Genomic DNA, 24,034 nt, shown 5'->3' on the forward strand with positions numbered 1-24,034 from the left:
AGCATCATGTTCCCATTTCAGGACTTAGCCTCCTCCCACGTTGGTAGACGTCTTTTTGATAAAGTAAAACAAAGGGAGAACCGGCAGTTGGCAAATATATACACATGTTTGACTCGTACACCCTTTATCTATCTAAACATTGATTTTTTTTGTTGTATTGAAAGGATAAACCTATAGCAACACTAGACTGCAAAGAAAACAGTTCGTTCTTAGGAGCAGGACTAACTGCACACTTACTGTACACTATTTTAGACAATTAACCAATTCAACTGGAAACCATGTGTCCATTTCTGGTTCCAAGTTAGTTGTCCAGTTGATCTTTGTTTTGGTTTCAGTTAGTCAGGAAGGTTAATAAAAAGGCTGCAAAAGTCACTATGCCGAGGGCAGGAGGAGGGGAGGGTCTTAGGGTGACGGTGATAGTTGGAAGATGTGTGAATTCCAGGGGCAAGTAGAAGTGAAAGGCTGTTGATGTGCACAAAGAGCCTCAGATCTCCTCTATGGAATCCGCGGGGACCAAGCCTCTCTTTTTCCCACTGCTCAGCTTCAGAAACACCTCCCCCTCGTCTAGCTTCCCCACACAGATCTAAAAGAAGAAGAAGACAAACATGGGTGGCTTTTTGTCTGTAAAGTTCATACTGGAATATGTACATTATAGGACCATATTTACCTGACAAAAAACTATCACTCTATCTATCTATCTATCTATCTATCTATCTATCTATCTATCTATCTATCTATCTATCTATCTATCTATCTATCTATCTATCTATCTATCTATCTATCTATCTATCTATCTATCTATCTATCTATCTATCTATCTATCTATCTATCTATCTATCTATCTATCTATCTATCTATCTATCTATCTATCTATCTATCTATCCATCCATCCATCCATCCATCCATCCATCCATCCATCCATCCATCCATCCATCCATCCATCCATCCATCCATCCATCCATCCATCCATCCATCCATCCATCCATCCATCCATCCATCCATCTATCTATCCATCCATCCATGCTGGCAGGGAATGCCAGTTGCCTACAGTTATTCAGCTTAATTTATGCTTAACAAATATTAGCATAATATTAAAAGATACACTCATTTATATAATTGTATAGTATTGTGAATACAAGAAGATTGTCTGACCACTGAAACCTCTTAATGTAAACTAGGGTGTCAGTGCAAGCCTTAATCTTGGAAATAACAAGCCTTATGTTGTTGACACACAGACACAGTGATCATTTTGGTGCCAACTCTTAGATCATGCTCTGACCATGTACTGTCTTCAAGGAGTGTACACATAAATCAAAGGTAGAAGAAGCTATAGTAAAATGAAAGGAAAAAGCTCAAAATAAGTCATTTAAACGTATGACAGTTGATGTATACCTGGGATTCCTTCACGGCCATGTGTCCTCTCTCTCGGCTTCCAGAGAGGCCCTGTACGACCCGCCACACTCTCTCTCCTGGCCGGACCCTCTGCACAAAGTTGGCAGGGAAGAAGCCCACTCTGTCGCCACACTTGCCCTGAAAAACACAGGATGATGGTTCAATCAAACACTTCAAATGTAGCTGGGTGTCGTGGATGACTTGCAGATTACATGGTGCGATATCAACTTCAAGTCATTTCACCTCATATTCAATGTTTATAAAGTACTGAATTGGTACATCTACAGTTTTTTTTAATCATTTGTCAAGGCTGGAAATGAGTCACTGACTGACACATAAGTACAGGTGGAACCTTTCTGTACTTACTGTAATTATACGTTTCAGTGTTTTCACTCTCTAGAAAAGCACAAGAATCAAAGGGCAATTTTCTAATTTTAACGTCTAATACATTTTATCTCCCAGCCCTCCTTACCTAAATAAGACTAAGTGACTTTAAAGGTGAAATAAATAAATAATAATAAAAAATAGACGTCTACCAAGGTGCTCCAAAGAGCCATTCTCATTCGAAATCACTTTCTCCTTTCAGACTAGCAATGGGCAATTAAAGGTAGACGGACAGCAACACACTTCAACACATTTCTGTCTGTGCAGTGACAAATGATTATGGCCGTTGGGACTAGTGTAGAAACTACTTATGAAAACAGAACACTCAAATTTGGCAAATTAAGGTAATACTTGTTTTTAAATGCAAACAGGAAATTGCTTCCCCCTTAATGTCAGATTTCCTTTCCATGTATTTCGATGAAAACAGTAACAGCAGATTAGGGCGCCTTGTTTGCTAGTAAAAACAGATGATGGTTGATTTAACCTCATTATGTAGAAATATTTTTATCACCCTGTATCCCGGGGAAAATGTGTTTATTTTAAGGGATTCACAAACAATACATTAGGAACAGATGACTCATAAATTACACAGAATGTTAAGGTTCCTTGGAGCGGCAGTGTTGATCGAAGGTGTTAAATGGCGGCTGCTTCCCTTCACGCTGCATAAGTGCAACTAAATATAGGCCACTAATTGAACATAGACCGAACTTCACCTAAGTGTGGGGACATCCTAATTTTCCTGTGACTGAAACACTCACACACATTTCCATTGGGAGCGAGTGACGCTCATTGCAGAGTCGATAAAGACCTCTTCGAGATCACAACATGTCAAGTTCATTATGTTAAACTCTTGGGTAATTGTCAGAGAAAATGAAGTTCTATTCCTGTCTGCTGGCTGCATGTTTACGATGGAGCAGGTGTTACACATTACAGGCTTGATTTGAAGACTTGAATGAACACCATGCGTGCAATAAAGAGGCACACACACACACACACACACACACACACACACACACACACACACACATTTCTGTGCTCAAATACACGTTATGCACACAAGAACACAAACAGAAAGATTGATGGATGGATGATAGATAGATAGATAGATAGATAGATAGATAGATAGATAGATAGATAGATAGATAGATAGATAGATAGATAGATAGATAGATAGATAGATAGATAGATAGATAGATCACATAGTCAGTCAACAGGCAGTACAAAGGACAAACAATATTTCCAAATGATTATTACCGACCTTCCACCACTCTTCATTAGAGTCGTCGGTGACCAGCACCCGATCTCCAGGACTAAAGGAGATAAGAATAAAGAGAATATGAAAACAAGGAGGCTTGAAGGGGAGGTCATGGAGGTGAAGAATGATAGGGGGAATGGGGAGACGAGAGTGGGGTACATAATGGGAAGATGAAGGAGGTAAAGAGAGTGAGAGGGGCAAGAAAAAAAAAAGAGTTGAGTGTGAGCACAAAAGATTATATTATCCTACTGCCCCTGAAAGCTGTTGCAGCACCCATGGTTACAAAGCTGTGAGGTTTAAAATGTTCTTTGTGGAGCAGCTCAAGCCAAAGTCATAAGGTCTTCATGAGATGCGACTGTTAAGAGCCCACTAGGTTGGAGCCTGGACCTGGCCAGAATGCTAATGATGCTGCTAGGTTTTTTTTGGTGAGTCTTTCTGACTCGCACAACACACACACACACACACACACACACACACACACACACACACACACACACACACACACACACACACACACACACACACACACACACACACACACACACACACACACACACACACACACACACACACACACACACACACACACACACACACACACACACACACAGAAAGCGTACCCAGTGCCCTACATACGCAGGGACAAATTGCTGTCCCGAATTCTCCTCTGTCATTGTGTTGCATCTGCTCCCACTATACTGTTTAACAGGATCATCGCTCAAATACACATACGTTTGCAAACAGTTAACTTCCAAACTAGGGAAAGATACATATACGTATCTCAAACAATCATGGCCATGAAATGAAACAGGCCATTGAAATTTTTTGGATACAGTCAAATTTTACTTCTAGTCTTTAGCCAGATTCTGACAAACTTGTAGATGCCATTTTGTGTAAGTATTTGCATATAGTTTGAAGGCATTTGTTGTACAGCGGTATTAACACGCTCCTATTTTGCTGCTTCTTTTGCTCTGTTATGGGATTTTTCAGTGTGTTATAGAGAGGGCACATTTCACATAACATAAATAGTGCATTCAAAAAGTGGTTGTCTACAAATCTATTCAGAGCAAAGAAAAAGTGATTCCGGACAAGATTCTGGACAGAGCAATGGAGATTTAGTGATCTTTATCACCAGCAGAGCTCATCTCATTCTCACAGAATGACAGAATATGTCTTGACTTCTACACTATTACATAGTTTTTCTCTTCTTCAGTGTATCCTTGTCTAACCTTGACAGAAGCACAGAGACACAAAATGCTTTTATTAGTTCACATGTACTGTGCAGCAAACACACAGAACCACAGCACAGATGGCTCCTTACAATCACATGGATCTTCTACCTCTACCTGTTGTGAAGTTATCCCCTTACCATTTATCACACACACACTCCTGCACGCAAGCACGCGCTCACATACACACATGCGCGCGCGCACACACACACACACACACATACACCCTCATTTTACTGCTCTATACTCTTTATTGTCCTTCCTCTTCCTCCTTCATCTAATAGAGCTTTTACTCATGTATTTTTTACTTAAAAATCTCTCTGCCTGTGATAATCTTTAGCTCTACATGCCATCTCCCCTCATGCCTGTCCGTCCTTTCATCTCTCAATGTCTTTATCCTCTCCCCTGTTGGGAACACATACAGCTCCGTTGCTAGTTCTATAAGCAGGACAGTGATTGGCTCTGAGTTTATAATTAGTCGTCCTTTAGGGCTCCTTGTCACCGTCAGCTGCAGATGGTGGGGACGTTTTCATATTGCAGTTAAAAAACAGGGGCGGCCAAGGCCAGACACAGAAATGGACCAAAACACAGAGAAAGAAAATGCATGCACACACACACACACACACACACACACACACACACACACACACACACACACACACACACACACACACACACACACACACACACACACACACACACACACACACACACGCACACACACACACACACACACTCTGCACCTGCAAACACACACGGTTATTGAAATGCATTTACTCACTGCAGTTCCAGGTCATTCTGTTCCTGAGGCAGAAACTTGTAGAGCGCTACATAGGTGTGGATGGAGTGGACATCAATTCGCTTGGGCACCTGGACACAGGGAAGGGAGGGACAGGCCAGACCGAAATAAACACTTGAGGAAAAGGACAACAAGGGGTGACAGTCTGCACACGGAGATTTGAGATTTGAATAGAAATAAAGAAATAAAATTGGTACCTTCACAGCGCTCTCCTCGGCAGGAATCTCAGCTTGTTCGCCGCCCTCCTCTTCCTCTTCCTCCTTTTCAATCTCAATGTCAGGGATAGGGACGTCTGGGACTGGAGACACATTTATTTTTTATTTTTTTTTTCGGTGTAGGGCACGCACCCACACACTTATGCTATCAGGTATTTCACAACCACACACACGGTAAATCTCTCACACACTGAGCAGCTAGCACAGGTAAACATCACATTTGCTTGACACACATAGGCATGGACATATATGCATAAACCACAGACATAGAGTGAGACACAGACACCACAGCAGCGTTTACCCCCTGTCTCCTGAGTTATCATCTCTTCCTCCATGCTGCTCTGTCTCTGCTGCATGTCTTCACCTCCCTCCTTGTCAAAGAAGGAAATAGAGAGGGAAAATAATGATATGTTAGCATGTCAAAGAGAATTGATGGTAAAAGTACAGTTTTCTTCTCGGCACTTCAGAAGGCACAGAGCACAGATCAATTCAGTAGTGTAAAGGCAGCCGCTAACATGACCTATTTTCATGTAGTTTTGAGAGGTTTACGGAGATGTTGCAAACTGATTCGTCAAGGCTTTTAATGGGCAGACGCACAGAAGCCAGTCATCCATGATGCTCCTAGATGTAACCCTGGAGCTCAATTATAACACTTCACCAAAAGCCAAGTAAGACTTCAGAGGAACCTTAAAAAATACAGCTATACAGCTTTCAAGCTAAATTTGACATTTTGTAAATAACGCTTAGGCCATTCACTTTCTGGCGGGGAGTTAGATTAGAATATTTATAGAACTCTATTAGGCTAGACGTTGGTTAGCCGGGCTAAGCAAAAAAAAGAAAAAAAGACAGGAAACCTAGAAATCATCTGGCCCATATAGTTGGCCTGATAAAAAAAATGCCTATTTTCCAATTTCGTTTTTTTCTGTATTAAACGTACAAAACCATATTTAAAAGTAAGCTTACGAGGTACTGATAGGACAAATGTGTTAGCCTACATAGACATAGCTATAGGCTAACTGGAAAACCCACTCTTTGCTGTATCTTCATATTCACTAAAGACACAGAGAGGCGAGGAGTTATCGCTCTCCTTTTTGTAATCTCCATCAGAAAGTGATTATATACTGACATATCCCAAAAAAGTTTAAATGATTTATTTAAAGCTTGTGAAATGTTTTTCAGTCAATTCTTATATATTGTTAGATGATTTTGAAAATGTCTACAGTATTGGTGGGCCGACTTTTAGATTGGGGATCATTGTGTAGTGCTACACATCACTGCTGTATGCGATTATATCATTACCTCCCTGCTAAATTAACAGTAATCGATATTGGGAAATATTTTGTCTCAAACACGACCCAGCAGCTGTCCTCTACCCAGCGACCACAGCGTGATGATGTCATACCAGGCTGCGTGTTGGTGACTCTGACAAACTGCCAAAACTGGAGCGGCTCATCTGCGCCAAGGACGTCCCGAAGCGTAAGGCGGCATACACGGGGTCTACACGCATCATCCGCACAGCCTCTGAAACCACACACACACACACACACATACACACACACACACACACACACACACACACACACACACACACACACACACACACACACACACACACACACACACACACACACACACACACCATCTTCATAAAACTCATAACCGCTTAGCACGCTGATGTTCACTTATTTACAATTATGTAAATTCATACATTTAGTTTCTTATTAAGAAACAGTTCCACACACACACTAAAATGGGGAACTACAACATCAGATTAACTTTGTACATCATTATTTCTGTGCTTGTGCTAATCTGAGAGAGACCAGAGAAATCTAATTTTAAATTTTGTAACACAGTCAGTCCCGGCCCAAAGTGACCCACTTTATCTCTGAGAAAAGGACGTCAGCCAAAAGTTATGGGGCACATCCGAGACATTCTAATAAATCCATGTGCTTTGACTCATTTTTTTACATTTACTTATTGGCAAGAGATGTCTGACTTAGTTTCAATCGCCACAATATGTCTGACGCTGAAGTTCATCAGAAAGGGAATACGAGATGAGATTTAAAATATGGAAATCCTCTAAAAGCCTCCATTTCTACATTTCATTCAGATGACAGTGCCTGGTGGTGCTAGCTGAGCATTTTTAAGAAGTTAGGAATGAGATTTTTTCTTTGTGTGTGTGTCTGTACAGGATAAAGTGGTTCTGGTTTCATATTGACGTCGGCGCCTCCCTGCTCTCTTTAGAGATTTAAATGGTATACAGGAATGCTAAAAACAGAAATTCTGCAGCATGAATTTCTTTATTGGGACCACTAAGTATTTACAGGTGCATCAAATCGATTTAAGCTATTTGAATGAAGGAATTATTTGTTCAAAGAGCAATTAATTGTAAGGGGGAAGAGAGTAAACAACAGAGAGCCACCCTCAAAGACTCTAATCCACTCCATAGAATTACTGTAATTATTTCTTACCTTAAGCTTTCATTGCAGTGGAGGAAGGAGAATTATAAACGTGACATGGATTCATAAGTGTATTTTTGTTTACTTGTATTAACCACAGGCTCTTGTGACTTGATTGTGACTGATTTATTGTGACAAACTAATAGCTGCACCATTCCATAACAACCCCAGTTTGACCAGTGACAAACATTTTGAGCTCAAATAACATTATTTAAATGGGGTCTTCTTTCCTGAAAATAGCCTGTCCGTCTGAATCAAAGCCAAAAATAAATCCTTCCATTTCGTTACCATTAAACTAATACAGTTGTTCTCGTCTAAACAGATAAACAAATCATTCTATACCTCATTTTAATTTGGTAGGTCAACAGTATTTAAAAAGGTTGTTGCTATAGATTGCAAATTGAAACATTAGTTAATATGTGATGCACTCCTGCAGCAGCCTCATAAGCATAAACAATAAAATGATCTGCCAAAACCAATCGAAATAACAGAGTCTGTATGTAAATGTATGATAAAAATTGCCCATCCAACATTTCTGTGCATAAACATGAGCTCAATGCGGAGAGACTTTTGTTAGGCAATAATTATGGGGACACTTTGCAATGTGTGATTGTGAGTTTTGGCAGGTTGCGGTCTCAGCGGGGCCCTGGCAGAGTCCCAGGCATCATGGGGCTGAGCTCGCGGGGTGATAGCGCTAGCTGTAGGTTAATTGTACCATGATTCGTGGATGGTACAAGGAAGTGACAGCATGAGGTGCTAATCCTGATTCAGCCAGGCATGAGATGAAGGACTGTATCACCTACACAGGTGCTCATCCCCAAAGATATGGCAGAACCAAAGAGAAAAACAAGCTCCCATCATTCAGAGGTGAGGATGAAAAGGAAGAACAAATTCAGCTAGTATAAGGCCAATGGGTCTGAACACAGTTGTTCCTTGTCAACAAGGACATTTTAGCTTTGCTTGCTCCCATATTCCACTAAGTAAATGTGATTTGTATTAAAAAAAAATGTCTGTGTGTGAAATATGGTGGATAATATGATACAAAGAGCAAGTTAGGACTTGGACTAATCTGAAAACAGGTGGCATTTAAATATTTACCAAGCTTTAAACATACAAGCTGTAATGCAAGACAATAAATTAATACTTTCCATCAGTCCAGGGATATACAGTAAGAATCATAAACAGAGATACAAAAACATAAACATTGGAACTTATAAATATTTATTCACATACTTTCAGGGTGCAGAGCGTCCATCAGCCTCCAAGAGAAGCTGAATTTGTTCTTCCTCTTTTCTATTTTTCCACTTCACGCTCCCTCGGTTGTTCAGGTGAGATGGGAACAGTTCTGGTTTCATTACAGTACACGCACAAGCACACACACATCTAAAAAAATAAACCAAAAAGGGCTAGACAAGAGCAACTACACAAAACAAAAGCACATGGGGACACGTACATACAAAATGATGCACATGTGCACTGCACACTCACTCATAAACACACACACGCACACACAGAGACACTCAGGTATGCTCACCTTCGCTTGGTTGAACTTCCTTGACGACAGACAATTGGTCATTGACGAGCATCGGCGAGCTGAAGTTTCGCTTGAACGCTCCAGACTATAAGGAGGAGATTAGAAAGTAGAGGGATGTAGTTTTGAGTTTCCATGACTTCCTGTTTATAGGCTGAGATTATGGGAAACAGGCTCAATGTAGGGATTGTAAAGGTGTAGTCAGAGATTTTGGAGAATGCTTGTTGTCAAAATAAGTGAATATCTCTAAACGATTTTGCTTGTACTGTGTGTGCACGCTGAAAAAAAATCCAGTGTCAATACAAAGCCTAGGCTCTGTAAACAGGCATGTTGCTAGCTAAGACGGGCCCCTTTGTTTACATATCCATTTTTTACACATCAGTTTACAGAGCCTAGGCTGTGTGTTAACACCAGATTTTATTTCAGGTAGCAAATCGTGCAATTTTTAATTGATTTAAACAAAAAGTGATTTTGACAGAAGGTGATTTCGTCAACAAGCGTTCACCAGAATCGCTGACTCCATCTTTAAGGGATGTCATTTTTGAAAGCGCTAATTTCTGTGCACTGAATCACAACCTGAAGCAAAGTGTTAGCTCTCCTTGCATATCATTATGAACAATGAATTCACTCTGTCACTAATTTTGCGTGCACGGCTTGCGTACAAGCGTGGACATCTGATTCAGCATGTTTAGTCCGCACAACTGCAATTTGACTCTAAATTAGGCAGACTTAAGTGTTTCAACTGAGATAGCGGTTTGTCTTCGTTTGCAAATCAGCCACTCAGTTTGTCATATGTTTGTTGTAGCGGGGAGCACTCTGTGAGACAAAAGTAATAAGTGATATCATGGTTCCTGTAAAGATGCCTAGATTCCAGCCCGAATATATTTTACCTGTCCCTGCCCTCATCAATTCCCTCCCTCTGCCACTGTGCTCATCTTTCAAACTGAAATGCGCCCTTAAATACAGTGCTCTTGAAATTTTCCAAGTGGCTCTCTGAAACATTCGCCTCTGCATGCTAATGTCATCTGCCCTCCACCATAAAGGACAAAGAAGAAACAATCACTGCCTGAAATCCATCCCTACTGCATTACACTCACCTTCTAAAAATGTCACTTTACCCAGTGTTCAAATTCAACATGCACAAAGTCCCATGATGATGAAGACTGTAGTGTTCATAGAATTTAAAATGCTGTTTGCCAGAAATTCCACCCTTTGGTCCCAAGTTGTCAGGATGTTGATCCTTGTGGATTACTGATTTACTGAATACGTTTTACACACATATCAGGTTGAGTTATGAAGGTATATATTCACCATTTGTTTCTGCTCCAAAAGGGAAGGCAACATGATTAATTACTATTTTTGTTTCAACCACAGCAGCACTACACACATACTGAAAACAGTACCCTGCCCTTAACATAGCATCTGTGTTCTGTCAGAAGTTTGACTTAAATAGTAAGTGTTCCAGTGTTATGTGTACATACTACTGCATGACACACTGCGTTTTTTGCTTCTCTACTAACATTATCATGAGTAGAGATTAGAGAATAAATAATATTTGTAGTTAGTCAACTTTAGAGGTGCTCCAAAGATGATGCCAAATTACAAAAAAAAATCACAGATGAAAGCAAACCAAGACATTCAGTCAATGGCTATCTTAGGGTTGGGCACCGATATACATATTCCGTGTGACTGTAGAAATGTATCTACCTAGATTTGGCCTTACTGTTTATACCACGGCAAAAATATACATATTTACATGTAAATCTTACAAATAGGTTATTATTTGTCCTTTATTCTTTTGATAACCTTTAGAATAAATATTTGTGTGATTCTTTGATATTTGTAGGACTGACTGAAGCCAGACTGCTCTGTTGTTTTGCACCAGTTCCTTGTTTGTATGGAATCAAATAAAAAGACAAAATAATCATATGTGATGAAAGTACAGTATGGTTATTTCAAACCATTAATTCAATGAATTTGCATAAAAATATAGGCCTATATCGTTATACTGTATACAGACCTTTACCGTGATATGAAATGACTTATACCATGATAGAATAGTTTGAGCATAATGCCCAACACTAGGCTATATTGAAAAAAAACTGTTATGAGATGAGAGTGTTCACACCTTCCCGTGACACAGCTGCTGCGATAGTTCCGAGGTGCACCACAGGTGAGCAGCCATCTTGCATGTTTTACAGCGAAGAGCCTGTTTGGAGTTTCCTGCAGAGAGGGGACGGAAAGGAGAGAATGAGAGTAGAGGACGCAGACTTGGAGGCAGCCACACAAAGAAATACACAGCAGGCCGTAGAACTGCAACAGGCAGAAAGGTGCTAACCTACTAAAGGGGACTTCACAGGTACAGAATGTAATCAAGAGCTGTCGCCAGGTTTAACAAGCTATAGCTATCCCCGCAGAATTGACACTAACAGCTTCATAATCAACTGTTCCATTTCCAAAACAACAACCCGGAGAGATTGGAAACCAGCTGGAGATATTTCCATCACAGTTGATTTAGCATTAGGTACCCCTTTGCTTTTTCATCATCGCCAATTGCTTCTTTGACAAAAAGCCTTTTAGTATTGAGATGTTTCTTCCCCTCATTTGTTAAGAAATGAGAAATCTCCATTTGAATATTGAACGTCTTCAATTGATTTGTGGCATTGAGTCTCTTGTTTATCCTAATTGAACGGATAAATCGAATGGTGGATTTGTTGGGAGACGGGGGGAATCGCATCGACAGGTCCGCTATAGGTAGCTGAAACAACATTCTAACAAATTGGGACAGCTTAAAAAAAGCAATGCTATTACTTTGAAGAGAGAAAATGGATTCTACTGTGTCAGCGTAACAAGGAGACAGAGGCTTATAGGGTGTCTGGGGACTGCAGAGAGAAGAGTACAGCTAGAGAGCGAGGTTGATGCATTACATAAATAAACCCACAATGCATGCAGAAAATCCCAGCACAGACGCAAAAGGCAGAGGAGCAGGTTGGAGAATGTAATCCATCATGCTGACGGGAAGTAGATTTAGCAGAAATACCAGCGGTGGCTAGTAACTCATGCAAACCTCAAATGACAGATAAAAGCGTGTCACACAACTGAACTACAGCGGCAATCTCTGTTAATAATCGGGTGGTTTCTTCACAGTAATAAACACTTAGAGAGCTGCCACATACTGTATACTGTACAGTTTTAATCTAATCTTCTTTAGTGTAAAAAGAACAGGCCGCAAAATGAGATGATTTAAAAAGATTCTTCATCTTTGTTTTTTCTTTGAAACAAGAGACTCTGTTCTGTGATTATGTTTATTCTTTCTTCTACTTTGCCTTTTAAAGGAATAGTTTGACATTCGGGGAAATGCCTATTTGCTTTCTGGCGGAGAGTTATATGATATGATTCCCCCTCTAGCACCCATCAATCTAATGCTTTTAGACAAACAAAATGTGCGGTAACACTTTACAATAAGGTACACAAAAAAAGAGTAGTTACCCTTTTAAAAAGGGTAGTTTACCTTTTAAAAAGGGTAGTTTACCTTTTAAAAAGAGTAGTTTACCTTTTAAAAAGGGTAGTTAACCTTTTTAAAAAGAGTAGTTACCCTTTTAAAAAGAGTAGTTAACCTTTTTAAAAAGAGTAGTTTACCTTTTAAAAAGAGTTAACCTTTTTAAAAAGAGTAGTTTACCTTTTAAAAAGAGTAGTTAACCTTTTTAAAAAGAGTAGTTTACCTTTTAAAAAGAGTAGTTAACCTTTTTAAAAAGAGTAGTTTACCTTTTAAAAAGAGTAGTTACCCTTTTTAAAAAGAGTAGTTTACCTTTTAAAAAGAGTAGTTACCCTTTTAAAAAGGGTAGTTAACCTTTTTAAAAAGAGTAGTTTACCTTTTAAAAAGAGTAGTTAACCTTTTTAAAAAGAGTAGTTTACCTTTTAAAAAGAGTAGTTACCCTTTTAAAAAGGGTAGTTAACCTTTTTAAAAAGAGTAGTTTACCTTTTAAAAAGAGTAGTTAACCTTTTAAAAAGGGTAGTTAACCTTTTTAAAAAGAGTAGTTACCCTTTTAAAAAGAGTAGTTACTCTTTTAAAAAGAGTAGTTACTCTTTTGAAAAGAGTAGTTACTCTTTTGAAAAGAGTAGTTAACTTTCCAAAAAAGAGTAGTTAACCTACCATTTTTAAAAAGGTAAACTACCCTTTTTAAATGGTAAACTACCCTTTTTAAAAAGGTAAACTACCGTTTTTAAAAAGGTAAACTACTCTTTTTAAAAGGGTAACTACTATTTTTTTGTCTTGTTTTCAGACTTTGATAAGCTAAGCTATCTCTTGACTGGCTGTAGCCTTATTATATGCCTTAGAAAATATGAGAGTGGTTTTGTTCTCTTCGTCTAACTCAAGAAGGCAAAAGGAAGTGTATTTCACAAAATTGTAAAATTATGCCTTAAATATTTGTAGACTCTGCTCAACACATAGTCCTCATAAAATCTTCTCCAGTTTGCACTAGAGATGTCCTGTTAACGAAAAAATGTCAAGCTAACCCGGTGCAGGGCAAAGATTTAGCACCTTACCCACTATCATGTGCTTGCAGTGTTGACAGTTGGTGGTCTTGCGAAACACATGGTCCTGGAAACAGTGGGTGATCTGGGGCTGGGGCGGCTTGCAGGGTAACGAGGGAGAGAGGCTCAGAGAAGGAGAGTGGGAGGAGGAGATGGAGAGGTTGGGGCTTAACGATGGAGAGATGGAGGGCGAACGGTCGCCGCCGACGACAGGGGAGCCGGGCGGCAGAGGTGGGGAAGGGGGGGGCGGGTCAGTGATGAAATCCGGGGGCAGGCGGGCGTCGAAGGACCTCTGGAAGAAGTTCTCCACACTTTTGCTGCGCATGAGGGTCTTGAAGGACATGGAGCGTTTCATTCTCTGGAGCTGCATATGCACAAACACACACACACACACACACACACACACACACACACACACACACACACACACACACATTGGCAGAGAGAAAAAAGAGATCACACAAAGAATAAACACAACACAAGCAAGAATGCTGCCGCGCCACATTCGAGGGAGCAATAACATATGTTCAATACTGCCTCAGGACAGCACACAGCAATATTACCGGCATTCATAAACACAACACTCTTCCCTGTTCTGTAGACCATGGGGGGACGAGGGGGATTCGTGAAATGCAATATCACCTCATAAGGAAACATATGGCAAAAGCTATCTATTTGTTCCCTTCAGTGAGACCAGGCAAAACCCTTCGCACAGTCAAATTGAACAGGGCAGTGTGTGCATTTGAGAGTTTAATGGTTAAACAAGATAAGCCTTTTCTCTTTGAGAATCCACTACATGGCCATACATTAAAGAGTGCTGTGTGTAAATGGCATTTTCCCTGGTGGTGGTGATAGGACTGCTACTGTGATGAACCGACACCCGGCAGCTCACACAGCCTCGTCATTTATCAAAAGCCTTTTCTTCAAGGCTCTTAATCCGATGGACCCTGCTCATTGGATCAATTGATCCTGCAAAAAGGGCCAAACACACACACCAACTACATGCAATAATATGAAACTGTAGAGCCCTCTCTCATTTATGAATCGATATAATCACCCATGCTTGGATCTTATTGGCTGTATTGATTCGCCACAGAATTGATGGTTGCTTCTTGCTGTATTTAAAAGCAGAGCAATCAGATAACAAAACGTTACATTGGCGACTGTCACGTCTATAAGGCTCCATCTAGCATTGATTGCGCCGGATAAATGCATGTTTCCGGACCCTTCCCTCAGATGGCCATTTATTTAACTTGACATGCAGTGGCAGCGGGAGAGCAGTGTGAGGGCGTGGCCGTGTCACAGGGGGAGAATGGATCAACAGACAGACAAGCAGACAGATAATCAGTAGGCCACAGACTCTGTGTGTGTGTCTGTCCGCTTTTCTGCATTCAATCTGCCCTGCACCAAACATAATCACTCTACAGGGACAGGCTGTTTACAGCTCTGCGCTTCTGGGAACAAGATATGAAAACAGTTTGTCTATTCGACTTTGTGTTTGTGTGTGTGTGTGTGTGTGTGTGTGTGTGTGTGTGTGTGTGTGTGTGTGTGTGTGTGTGTGTGTGTGTGTGTGTGTGGTTGTGTATGTTTTTGAGGGGACACAGGGAGTGGAGGAGCACAAGAAGCAAAAGTGTGTGTGTGTGTGTGTGTGTGTGTGTGTGTGTGTGTGTGTGTGTGTGTGTGTGTGTCTGTGTGTGTGTGTGTGTGTGTGTGTGAGACACCATATGCTTCCTGAAAATGTATATTTGAATTTTCTCTACATAAGATTACGCTGATCAAGGCAAGCAAGGGAGACAAATAGAATATACCTGTACAATATATTACTATTATGGCTGCAATGGTGTTTATCTTTATTAACGACAGACACAGGTTGAGAAAATATTACAAGTCCGACGTACAGTATGTTCCTGTCTCTGTTTATCCAGTTTTTACCCATGGTGCTATATTCAGAATTCCTCATCTAAAATGTATTAATTTATAGCTGTGGCAGTTAACATAACAAGTGTTGTTGCCTGAGGGAGATGTGGATGCAATTGTTTGGTGAGGATATATATGTGGTTTCAACAGTTTTATGGTTCTTGAATGTGTCTGTGCTGTATAGTTATTTAATGTTTTCCTCCAATTAGGTTTGATCTACAGCACAATGCAAATCAGCCGATTACAGGTCGTTCACAGAATGTGTTATGTGATACCCCTTTGACGTTTTTTGGGAGGAGTTTTTCCTTATCCAATTAGTGGGCCTCTAAGGGCAGGGGATGTCATAGTCTGTATAAATTGGAAATCCCCTGAGGTAAATTCTTCCTGGCCTATATGAATTGACTTGTTACTTTAGCAGCTAATCTAAGCTTATTTCTTTCAAACGGCACACATCCCTTTTTCTTATTTTTTTCTTTCAAGCCTTAAGTCCCGCTGACAACGACTCAAGTGAAATCTCCTGAAAGAATGTATTAAACTTCACATAGCTTGCTCTTTTGGGAATCTAACATTTCATGACAACTGCAAACTGAGCTTCATCTTCTTAAACATTAACAACTAACAAAGACATTAACTAAAATCAACCTTCACAACTTAAAAATAATTTACGAAGGATGCCTATTCAAAGCATTGTTAAATAATGTTTGTCAATGGTACAATGCTTTTACACACATTACAACACTTCTGTGTAGCTACCATCACAGTCTTAAGCAGCACTCTCTCAATCAGTGCAGCTGTGTGCTGGTTTAACAGCTCCGGCGAGAGCACATGTCTCAATTACAGATAATCTCATCATTCTGTCTGTGTGCGAAAGCCTAAAAAGCATTCCCATTAGCTGCCGTTTCACATTAGCTGAGCTGCGTCAAACTTGTTGGTCAACGCTATTGTGATACCACGCTCAATTTCGGGTCATCAGTTGACACAGTCTCCATTCATGTGCATCATCTCCTCCTGCTCCAATCCTCAAGCACAGCCAAGTAACCGAGGGGGGAAAAAATTAGCTGCCGAATAAACATTTGGGTTAGGGTCAGCCTGCTAAATGTTTGTCTCTTAAAAAGGGATTTATGTAGAATGCATAATGTCGGCTAGATTTACAAGCACCTACACAGTCATTATTTCTCAAGCACCACCAATCACACTGCTGCAGGCCACATTTTGACGAGCTGTCTCAGCGGACCTGTAATAGCCCCATAATTCTCACATCTTTCGATCCATATATACCAAACCCCCTGTCGGCCGTTCTCTCATGTAACAAACATAAATGTCAAAAATCAATGCTCCGTAGAGGGACAGCTGGTTTAGAGCAACCATAATTCAATGTTTTAGCTTTTATTTCATCCAAATATGTGGCTCTTCCTCCCTCCATCAGGATTTAATGGACTGAGATATATGTGGGATGCTCCAGCCTGTCTAGAGGTCAAGACTGAACAACAAGAGCTCATGGTCCCACTGGGAATGTGGCCATAAATACGACTAGTGGACTGTTCTAAATGGTTCGCCCAGTAGAGAAGGCTGTAAAGGTCAAACATATACACTCCCTCAACCCTTATCAGTGTGGTATTCGGTGAAAAGGTCTTGGATGTGTGGATCCTTCTTCACCTATTTTCTTTTGTCTTTCTAATAAAAATGTGTCTTTATAAAGAGAGTGGCCAGGTGTTATAGCATTAGCAGGGATAGATTTGTGCTTTTTCTCCAAATGTCTCTTATGTCTAGTTCTAGCGCTAGCTGTGTTTGGTCCGGAACTATGCGATTCTCCACTGTGTTGTACGCAGCATGATAAAAGAATGACAGCAGAAATTGGGAAAAAAATAACCATTCCACCTTCCCACTCCAAAGTATTAAATTATAGTGTCAAGGTTAGTACACAAACTGCATGTGTGTGACCTATAAGTGCAATATTGTCCTTCCCTATGGCCTGTAATTTCCACTTTCTAACCCGCCCATTGGCTATAAAAAAGTGTGCGCAATGAGTTATTTTGTCACCGTGTCCGACCTGGTTTGACATGAGGATATTTCAGTCCATAGAGAGGAATAACATCGGTGTTAACAGGACTTTGAAAGACACCGTTTCCTAGCTAAATGCAATTCTAGGTCATCAGTGAAATATGTCACTTTTAGAGCAAATTAACACCCTCAAAATATGAGGAAAATTAGAAATCTAATTATTCACACCTTCACCATGTGGCTACGTTTTGGGCAGATGATGTCAAAAAAAAAAGGAAACAAATAGTTTTTGTAAACAGAGGTAAAACGAAAGGCAGGTAGTTTTATTCTGGAGTGACAAAAAGGTGGCAAAGATCAAAGGCAGAGACCAAGGAATATAGCGCATGCTGAATCATAAAAGGTCTGAGCAAAGCGTGGGTAAAGAGCTTAAGTCTTCATCCTAACCAGGACGTTATCTGAACCAGTTTCCACATCCCAACATTCCCCAGCTTGCCTAAAGTTTGTCATTATGCACGGCAGCCTGGCAGTGGCAGCTTCCCCTTTTGAATAGGAGATAAGAGATGCATAATCACAGGCTGCTTTCATTGCTCTGTCCTTATCACGGCACACACACACACACACACACACACACACACACACACACACACACACACACACACACACACACACACACACACACACACACACACACACACACACACACACACACACACAGTCGTTAATGTGCTTGCTCGTATACACTCCTTTCACAGCTCTCCCCATGATTGTTTAATGGTAGGAGGGCTCTGTGTGAAATGAAAGTAGCGTGGATTACAACCACTTTCCTGCAGTTCTTAGCCCTCGTTCAGCTAACCCCGCCATGCAGCTTTGCCCTGGCGGCTCATCATCCATCCATTTGGGCTCACCCAATTACTTTTCACAAACACCTCAAGCAAAAAAACACAGTGGCAGTCAGTTTTGTACGGGGGGGGGGGGGGGGGGGGGCTTTTGAAAGAGCAACGGTGGTGATGAAACACAAAATCTCCATAACAAATACTTTTTCTTCCCTTCATCAGGGATAGACACAAATACACACAGCCAGATATTTTTTTAGCTATACCCGTAGCCTTCAAACTGTTCATTATTTCAAAACAGCTCACACCATTCCCTGTTGTGTCACATTAATAAACATCACAGCGGTGATGGTGTTACATTAATTAATGAAGACCTTGGTACACACAGCCTTCCTCATCCACTCGTCTCACTGAAATCTCTGTCATCTCCCGTTCATCTGAAGGTAAAGTGAAGTTATAATAAGATGAGAAGTCATCTTAAGTCAAGGAGGCTTCAAAGAGATGTTCGGAGATGAGCCCAGTGAATTGACAGCAGAGTCATTAGCAACACTTCGGTGTTCTCTATGCAGAGGCACTGTATTTGAATACAATATGTGATCCTTTATTGCCATTGCACTAGTACAACGAGATTCGATATGCAACTTCTCTTCATCAATGCTGGTAAGAAACACACATTCCATAAAAGATAACACAATACAAACAATAAAAGGAAGGTTGGGAAATATGTAGATAAAGCACATTTTTGTAAGGTATATGGGAAGGTTATTTTCATTGCACAATCCATCTGGGACATAAATTGACAGTGTCTTGTGTAACAGGTGTGTGCATTATAAAACCAAATACATTTTTCAATTGATGAGTCTGCCGAGTCCAGAGTGTCAGAGATGCACCTTGTTACGGAAGGCAATAAGCCCTAGCGGCCTGTCTGCAGCTTCCTGTCCCTTATCTTTAAATGGATAAAGAGAGACTTTAATGAGGTGTCAGGCTTTAGCTATAAGCTAACGGCAGTGGCTGAAGGGATGGTGATGTCCGTCCGTCAGCCGGTGAGTCCACCACCACTTAGGCTCAGAGTGAAATATCAACAAAAAAATGACTGGATGGATTGGCATGAAATTTTGCACAGGCAGGACTAATTCTACTTTGATGTTGCCCTGGTAATTCCAAAGCCACCAACAGGTCAAGTTTTCTCACTTATCTCCTATAAGAAAGTTGACAACCTCCGCATGTTAGCATTACAATTTTGAGCATCGTAGAATGCTTATGGCAAATTAGCTCAAGGACTCATTGTGCTGGTATTAACTGTGGACTCTTTGTTGTTTCTTTCGCTATTAAAATGTACACCATACATCACACAACACTGACAAAAGGTTTTTTCTGTGAGTCACAGGGAGACACTGAATAATCATACTATATTATTGCCAAGCTACAATGGCATACAACTGCAACTTCTCTGGTGCATTTCCATTCGAGGACACCTTTCTCTCCCATGTACTCTATATTTAATACAAATGCCTGAATGAGTATAAAACACATTTTTTTTTATTGCCAAAGCTGTGTAACTTTGGACTAAGCTACCATCACTCAACCTACTGTGTGTTCAAGTATTAGTATGAAGCACCAGAGGGAATATCTTGGCCACAAAAATGTAATGTGTAGTGTGGTTTATGACTACTTGTCATTTCGCTTTGGAGCTGCAACAAGTTCTCATTTTCACACTGTGGGCAATGCCAGTCACCTTTTATCACCAAGACAACTCTGTGTGTGTGTGTGTGTGTGTGTGTGTGTGTGTGTGTGTGTGTGTGTGTGTGTGTGTGTGTGTGTGTGTGTGTGTGTGTGTGTGTGTGTGTGTGTGTCCGTGTGTGTGTGTGTGTGTGTGTCATCATGTGAATCATGATGCTCTCTCTCTCTCCTCACAAAATGGGCAGGAGGACAAATGGGCCAATGTTCCAAAGCCATGTTGTATAGGGTATTTTTTAAAGTCTCGTATTTCAAGGCTTCAATCTCTGAGCAGACTCTCTAGGTTCTGGTTAAGAGATTGTCTGGTGCACTCATGTTGGATAAAAATAGGTCCACCTGCATACTTATAACAGTGAAGGCCCCCCTAAGCATCAACAGCCCCAGATAGATCAAACAACTCTCCACAAAGAGGGACACTATTGGCCAATGATTACTGCCCAGGCATCTCATCTGCTCTAGCACTCACACATTCCTGCTGCCAGCCTTGGCAAAAGACCACAGTACATTGTTTAAAGCCCGGGAGAAAGTCCATGCTTCCTCTCCTCTCAATCCCCTGGCACTGTTTGCCTCTGTTTCCTGATTTCTGATAGCCATCTTTGAGGGGAAATGTGCTCCTGGTGGGTTTCAAGGAGCATCTGTCAAATCACTCCCTCTCTCTCTCTCTCTCTCTCCCCCGTCATCTTTATCTAATTAAAAACATCATGGGGACACATTTATGTGTCTGATTAGATTAATTCCAAAATTAAAGCCTGCGGCGGATTGTATTATTATTATTATTTTTAGGATTGGTCTTGATTAAGTGTACAACATTGATGTGGGTGGAATGTTGATGTGTGTGGTTTTTCAATTTCATGGGAACACAGTTAGGCATATCAGAGCCAAGCAGACATAGTTTGTAATAAAGGATTTTTTTGGCATCATCTCCCGTTCTTTACAGAATCTATGCCTCCACCACTGCCTCAAGTATCTCCACAATATCATGTAATGAGGAGAACTTGATTTTGCTTTTTGTATTCTATAGTACTTCTTCTTTGTCTTCCAACAGGTGCATTTCCAGCGGACACCCATAAAGGTGTAAGGCCGTTCAGTTTGTCCTATCTGTGCTATGGGAGAAACATAACGGCAGGCCCTGCTCCTAAAAAACACTAATTTAAAGGAAGTAAAAGAAAAACCACTTTTACCTTCAAGTGATTACATTAATTAAAACCATACTTATAAATGTTAGATTCCATTTCTACCAAGTCTGTTCTGAAAATTGCCAATTCCTTGTACACACTGCACATTTAACATCAATATTCTCCTATAAGATCCGATAGGTTTAATAGATTCCTACATATTTTTTAATTGACATTGATGCATGAGGGACAAATGTGAAAGTGAAATCTATTTTACTCAGACGTCTGTAATTCAACCAGTGTATTGGCAATCAATTGGTGAAAACAATAGAGAGATGAGAGCCGAGGTAATGATGAAATAGTCAAGTCTGTAGTATGAATGGTTGTGATGTGGTGAAGCCAGAGTGACCAATGAATCATGTGAATACAAATCAGCTTGGCACAGACTATCGCCTAATTTTCTTTGATAGCAGCAGGTGGTGAGTGAAGAATGGGGAATTGGAAGGGGACTACACTGGAGAGGGGGATTTGAAATATCTCTCAACAATGGCAATTTTCATGATTTTCACAAATTGCTTCCAATACGGAGCACAGAGGCAATCAGCTGGACATATGCATCTGACTATGCTGTGCACGATTGTCTCTTAGCTTCAGGGCGGGAGAGAGGAGAAACGAGGTGTATAGAGACCAAGAGTTAGGTCACAGGGAAAGTTGTATGGCGTGTTTGGGCCTATAATGAATCAAGTGTCCTAAAAGCCTTTCAAGAAAGCTTGCGGTGCTAGTGCAATTTGAGGCCAGCCCCTTGAAATCTTTGTTTATACAGTCAAGTCAACAAATGAAAATGGGGTTAGGACCTTTTACATACTATCTATGGTTGGGACGCGTTGTAAGGGCACTCAAGGCAGGCAGGCCTGTGCAGAAACAGGTACTGCATATATAGACTCAAAATGCACATATAAATAAAAGTGGCTATTCATGCTTATTACAATATCAACTTTCTTACAGCAAACAAGAAAATGGTTTGTTAAAGCATTTGTAACCATTCCCATTTGTTAATGAAACAATTATTGCATATTATAAATTCCAAACATAGTGTGCCTGTGTGTGCAGGAAGTGGGTTAGGAGAGACAGAGTGACATCAGACCTTACGTCTGCGATTACACTATAGTGACGCAGTCATGATGAGTACAACGCGTGTGTAGATATTGTCAGCACAACGTAAACCGGTGGAGTAAGAAGAGGAATACAAAACTGGTTAATTACAGGTGACAAAAAAGAAAAGAAAAAAGAACCTCAGCCGAAATCATTTTCCTTTCAGTATGTTGAGGAAACTGCTCTGCAAAGTTCAAGGCTAGAATTTAAGTCTTATTTCTTCTAGTTAGAGAGATTCAAGTAAAACAGATCTTTGTATAAACAGAAATGACTGTGCTTAGTTTAGCGAACAAAGCTCTTAACCGTGGCTACTTGCCTTGGATGGAGTCGGTTGGATGGACATGGTGCTTGGACAGCGCTGAAGCTGCGCGTCGATCTCCATCTCATTGTTCTCAATCATCATTGGTTCCGTGATAAGCCGTTTAAGTCATAAAAGATCAAAAACGTTTAACTCATCAAATTGTCTCCCGTCGGTAGGAATTCTTCAGTTCTTCTGCCATAAGAAAGCTTGTCAAAGTGTGACAGATCCACGTTACAGGGATGTGTGCGCGCTGCGAGGTGTACGCCTTATGGCCATTTGCTCTCCACGCGCAACGGAAAGGCGCCAATGTGGCACAACACCGTCCCCACGGTGTAAAAAAAAAAGAGCAAAACATCAAACTATCATCTTCCTATGATAAGATCCGAACAAAAAGCGTGTGCTGTGGAAGGCGCTGGCCAGGTGTACATCCAAAGTGAACTGTGCCTCTCTCCACTGCACAGACTTACATTTAAGCGCAATCTGAGGCACGCCTTCCCATGCGTCTGAGGCGCATGATTGGGGCAATTTTTACAACTCAGCCAGGATTCATTTGGACTAAATAAGGATTCACTGACGTGGGCGGAGGCGTATTTTAAGCCCAAATATAGAATAGCTCACATTTCACTAACAGAGATGTATTTATTTATTTTAATCTTTGGGCTGATGAGGCTTTGTAATAAAAGCAGATGCTCCTTCCTTTCTCATTGCCTGGTCCAGATCCCTGCATATGTATGAGTCAAAGTGGCTAAGAAGGTCCAAATCAAATCATTTATGATATGTTATAACATCATGATTGTAAGTTCCATCAAAACAATTCATAATAAATGACACAAACTTACATTTACCATAGATATATTAAAACTACATCTTTGATCTATAAGGCTGAGGGGATTTCATGTCACTGTAAAGTCACCAGACACTATTAGTTCAAGTGATACCATATAAAGTAAATATGTAAAGCAAAATCAGGTATATTGTTGTAGTGAATCAAGAAGTGGGTGGTGGAAAGGTGTTGCTGCATAACTTTCTGCAGCCTTTATTTGATATGAGTCATCTTGTCCTTTAGCAGAAAAATGACCCATACCAGACGATTGGAAGCCAAGCTCTGATTTCAAATGCAATCTACCCGACTTAACCAGCCTCCCGGGGTGTGTTTCTGCTGATTGCCTCCACCAGAA

General features: G+C 40.6%; 1 protein-coding gene across 1 annotated transcript; it reads right to left on the bottom strand.

Annotated features, from left to right (window-relative positions):
- Positions 1-484: 484 nt before the first annotated feature.
- LOC307263017 (SH3 and cysteine-rich domain-containing protein 2-like) lies at positions 485-22,958 on the bottom strand (the record flags this gene model as incomplete). The annotated part of the gene is made up of 11 exons (XM_080044036.1): positions 485-583; positions 1,393-1,530; positions 3,035-3,086; positions 5,042-5,130; positions 5,257-5,357; positions 5,561-5,648; positions 6,677-6,795; positions 9,268-9,352; positions 11,393-11,487; positions 13,813-14,164; positions 22,872-22,958. The coding sequence occupies 11 exons, from the start codon at positions 22,956-22,958 to the stop codon at positions 485-487; spliced, it is 1,305 nt and encodes a 434-aa protein (XP_079900162.1).
- Positions 22,959-24,034: the final 1,076 nt, after the last annotated feature.

Source organism: Ammodytes marinus, assembly GCF_949987685.1.
Source record: "Ammodytes marinus genome assembly, chromosome: 16".
NCBI classification, from domain to species: domain Eukaryota; kingdom Metazoa; phylum Chordata; class Actinopteri; order Uranoscopiformes; family Ammodytidae; genus Ammodytes; species Ammodytes marinus.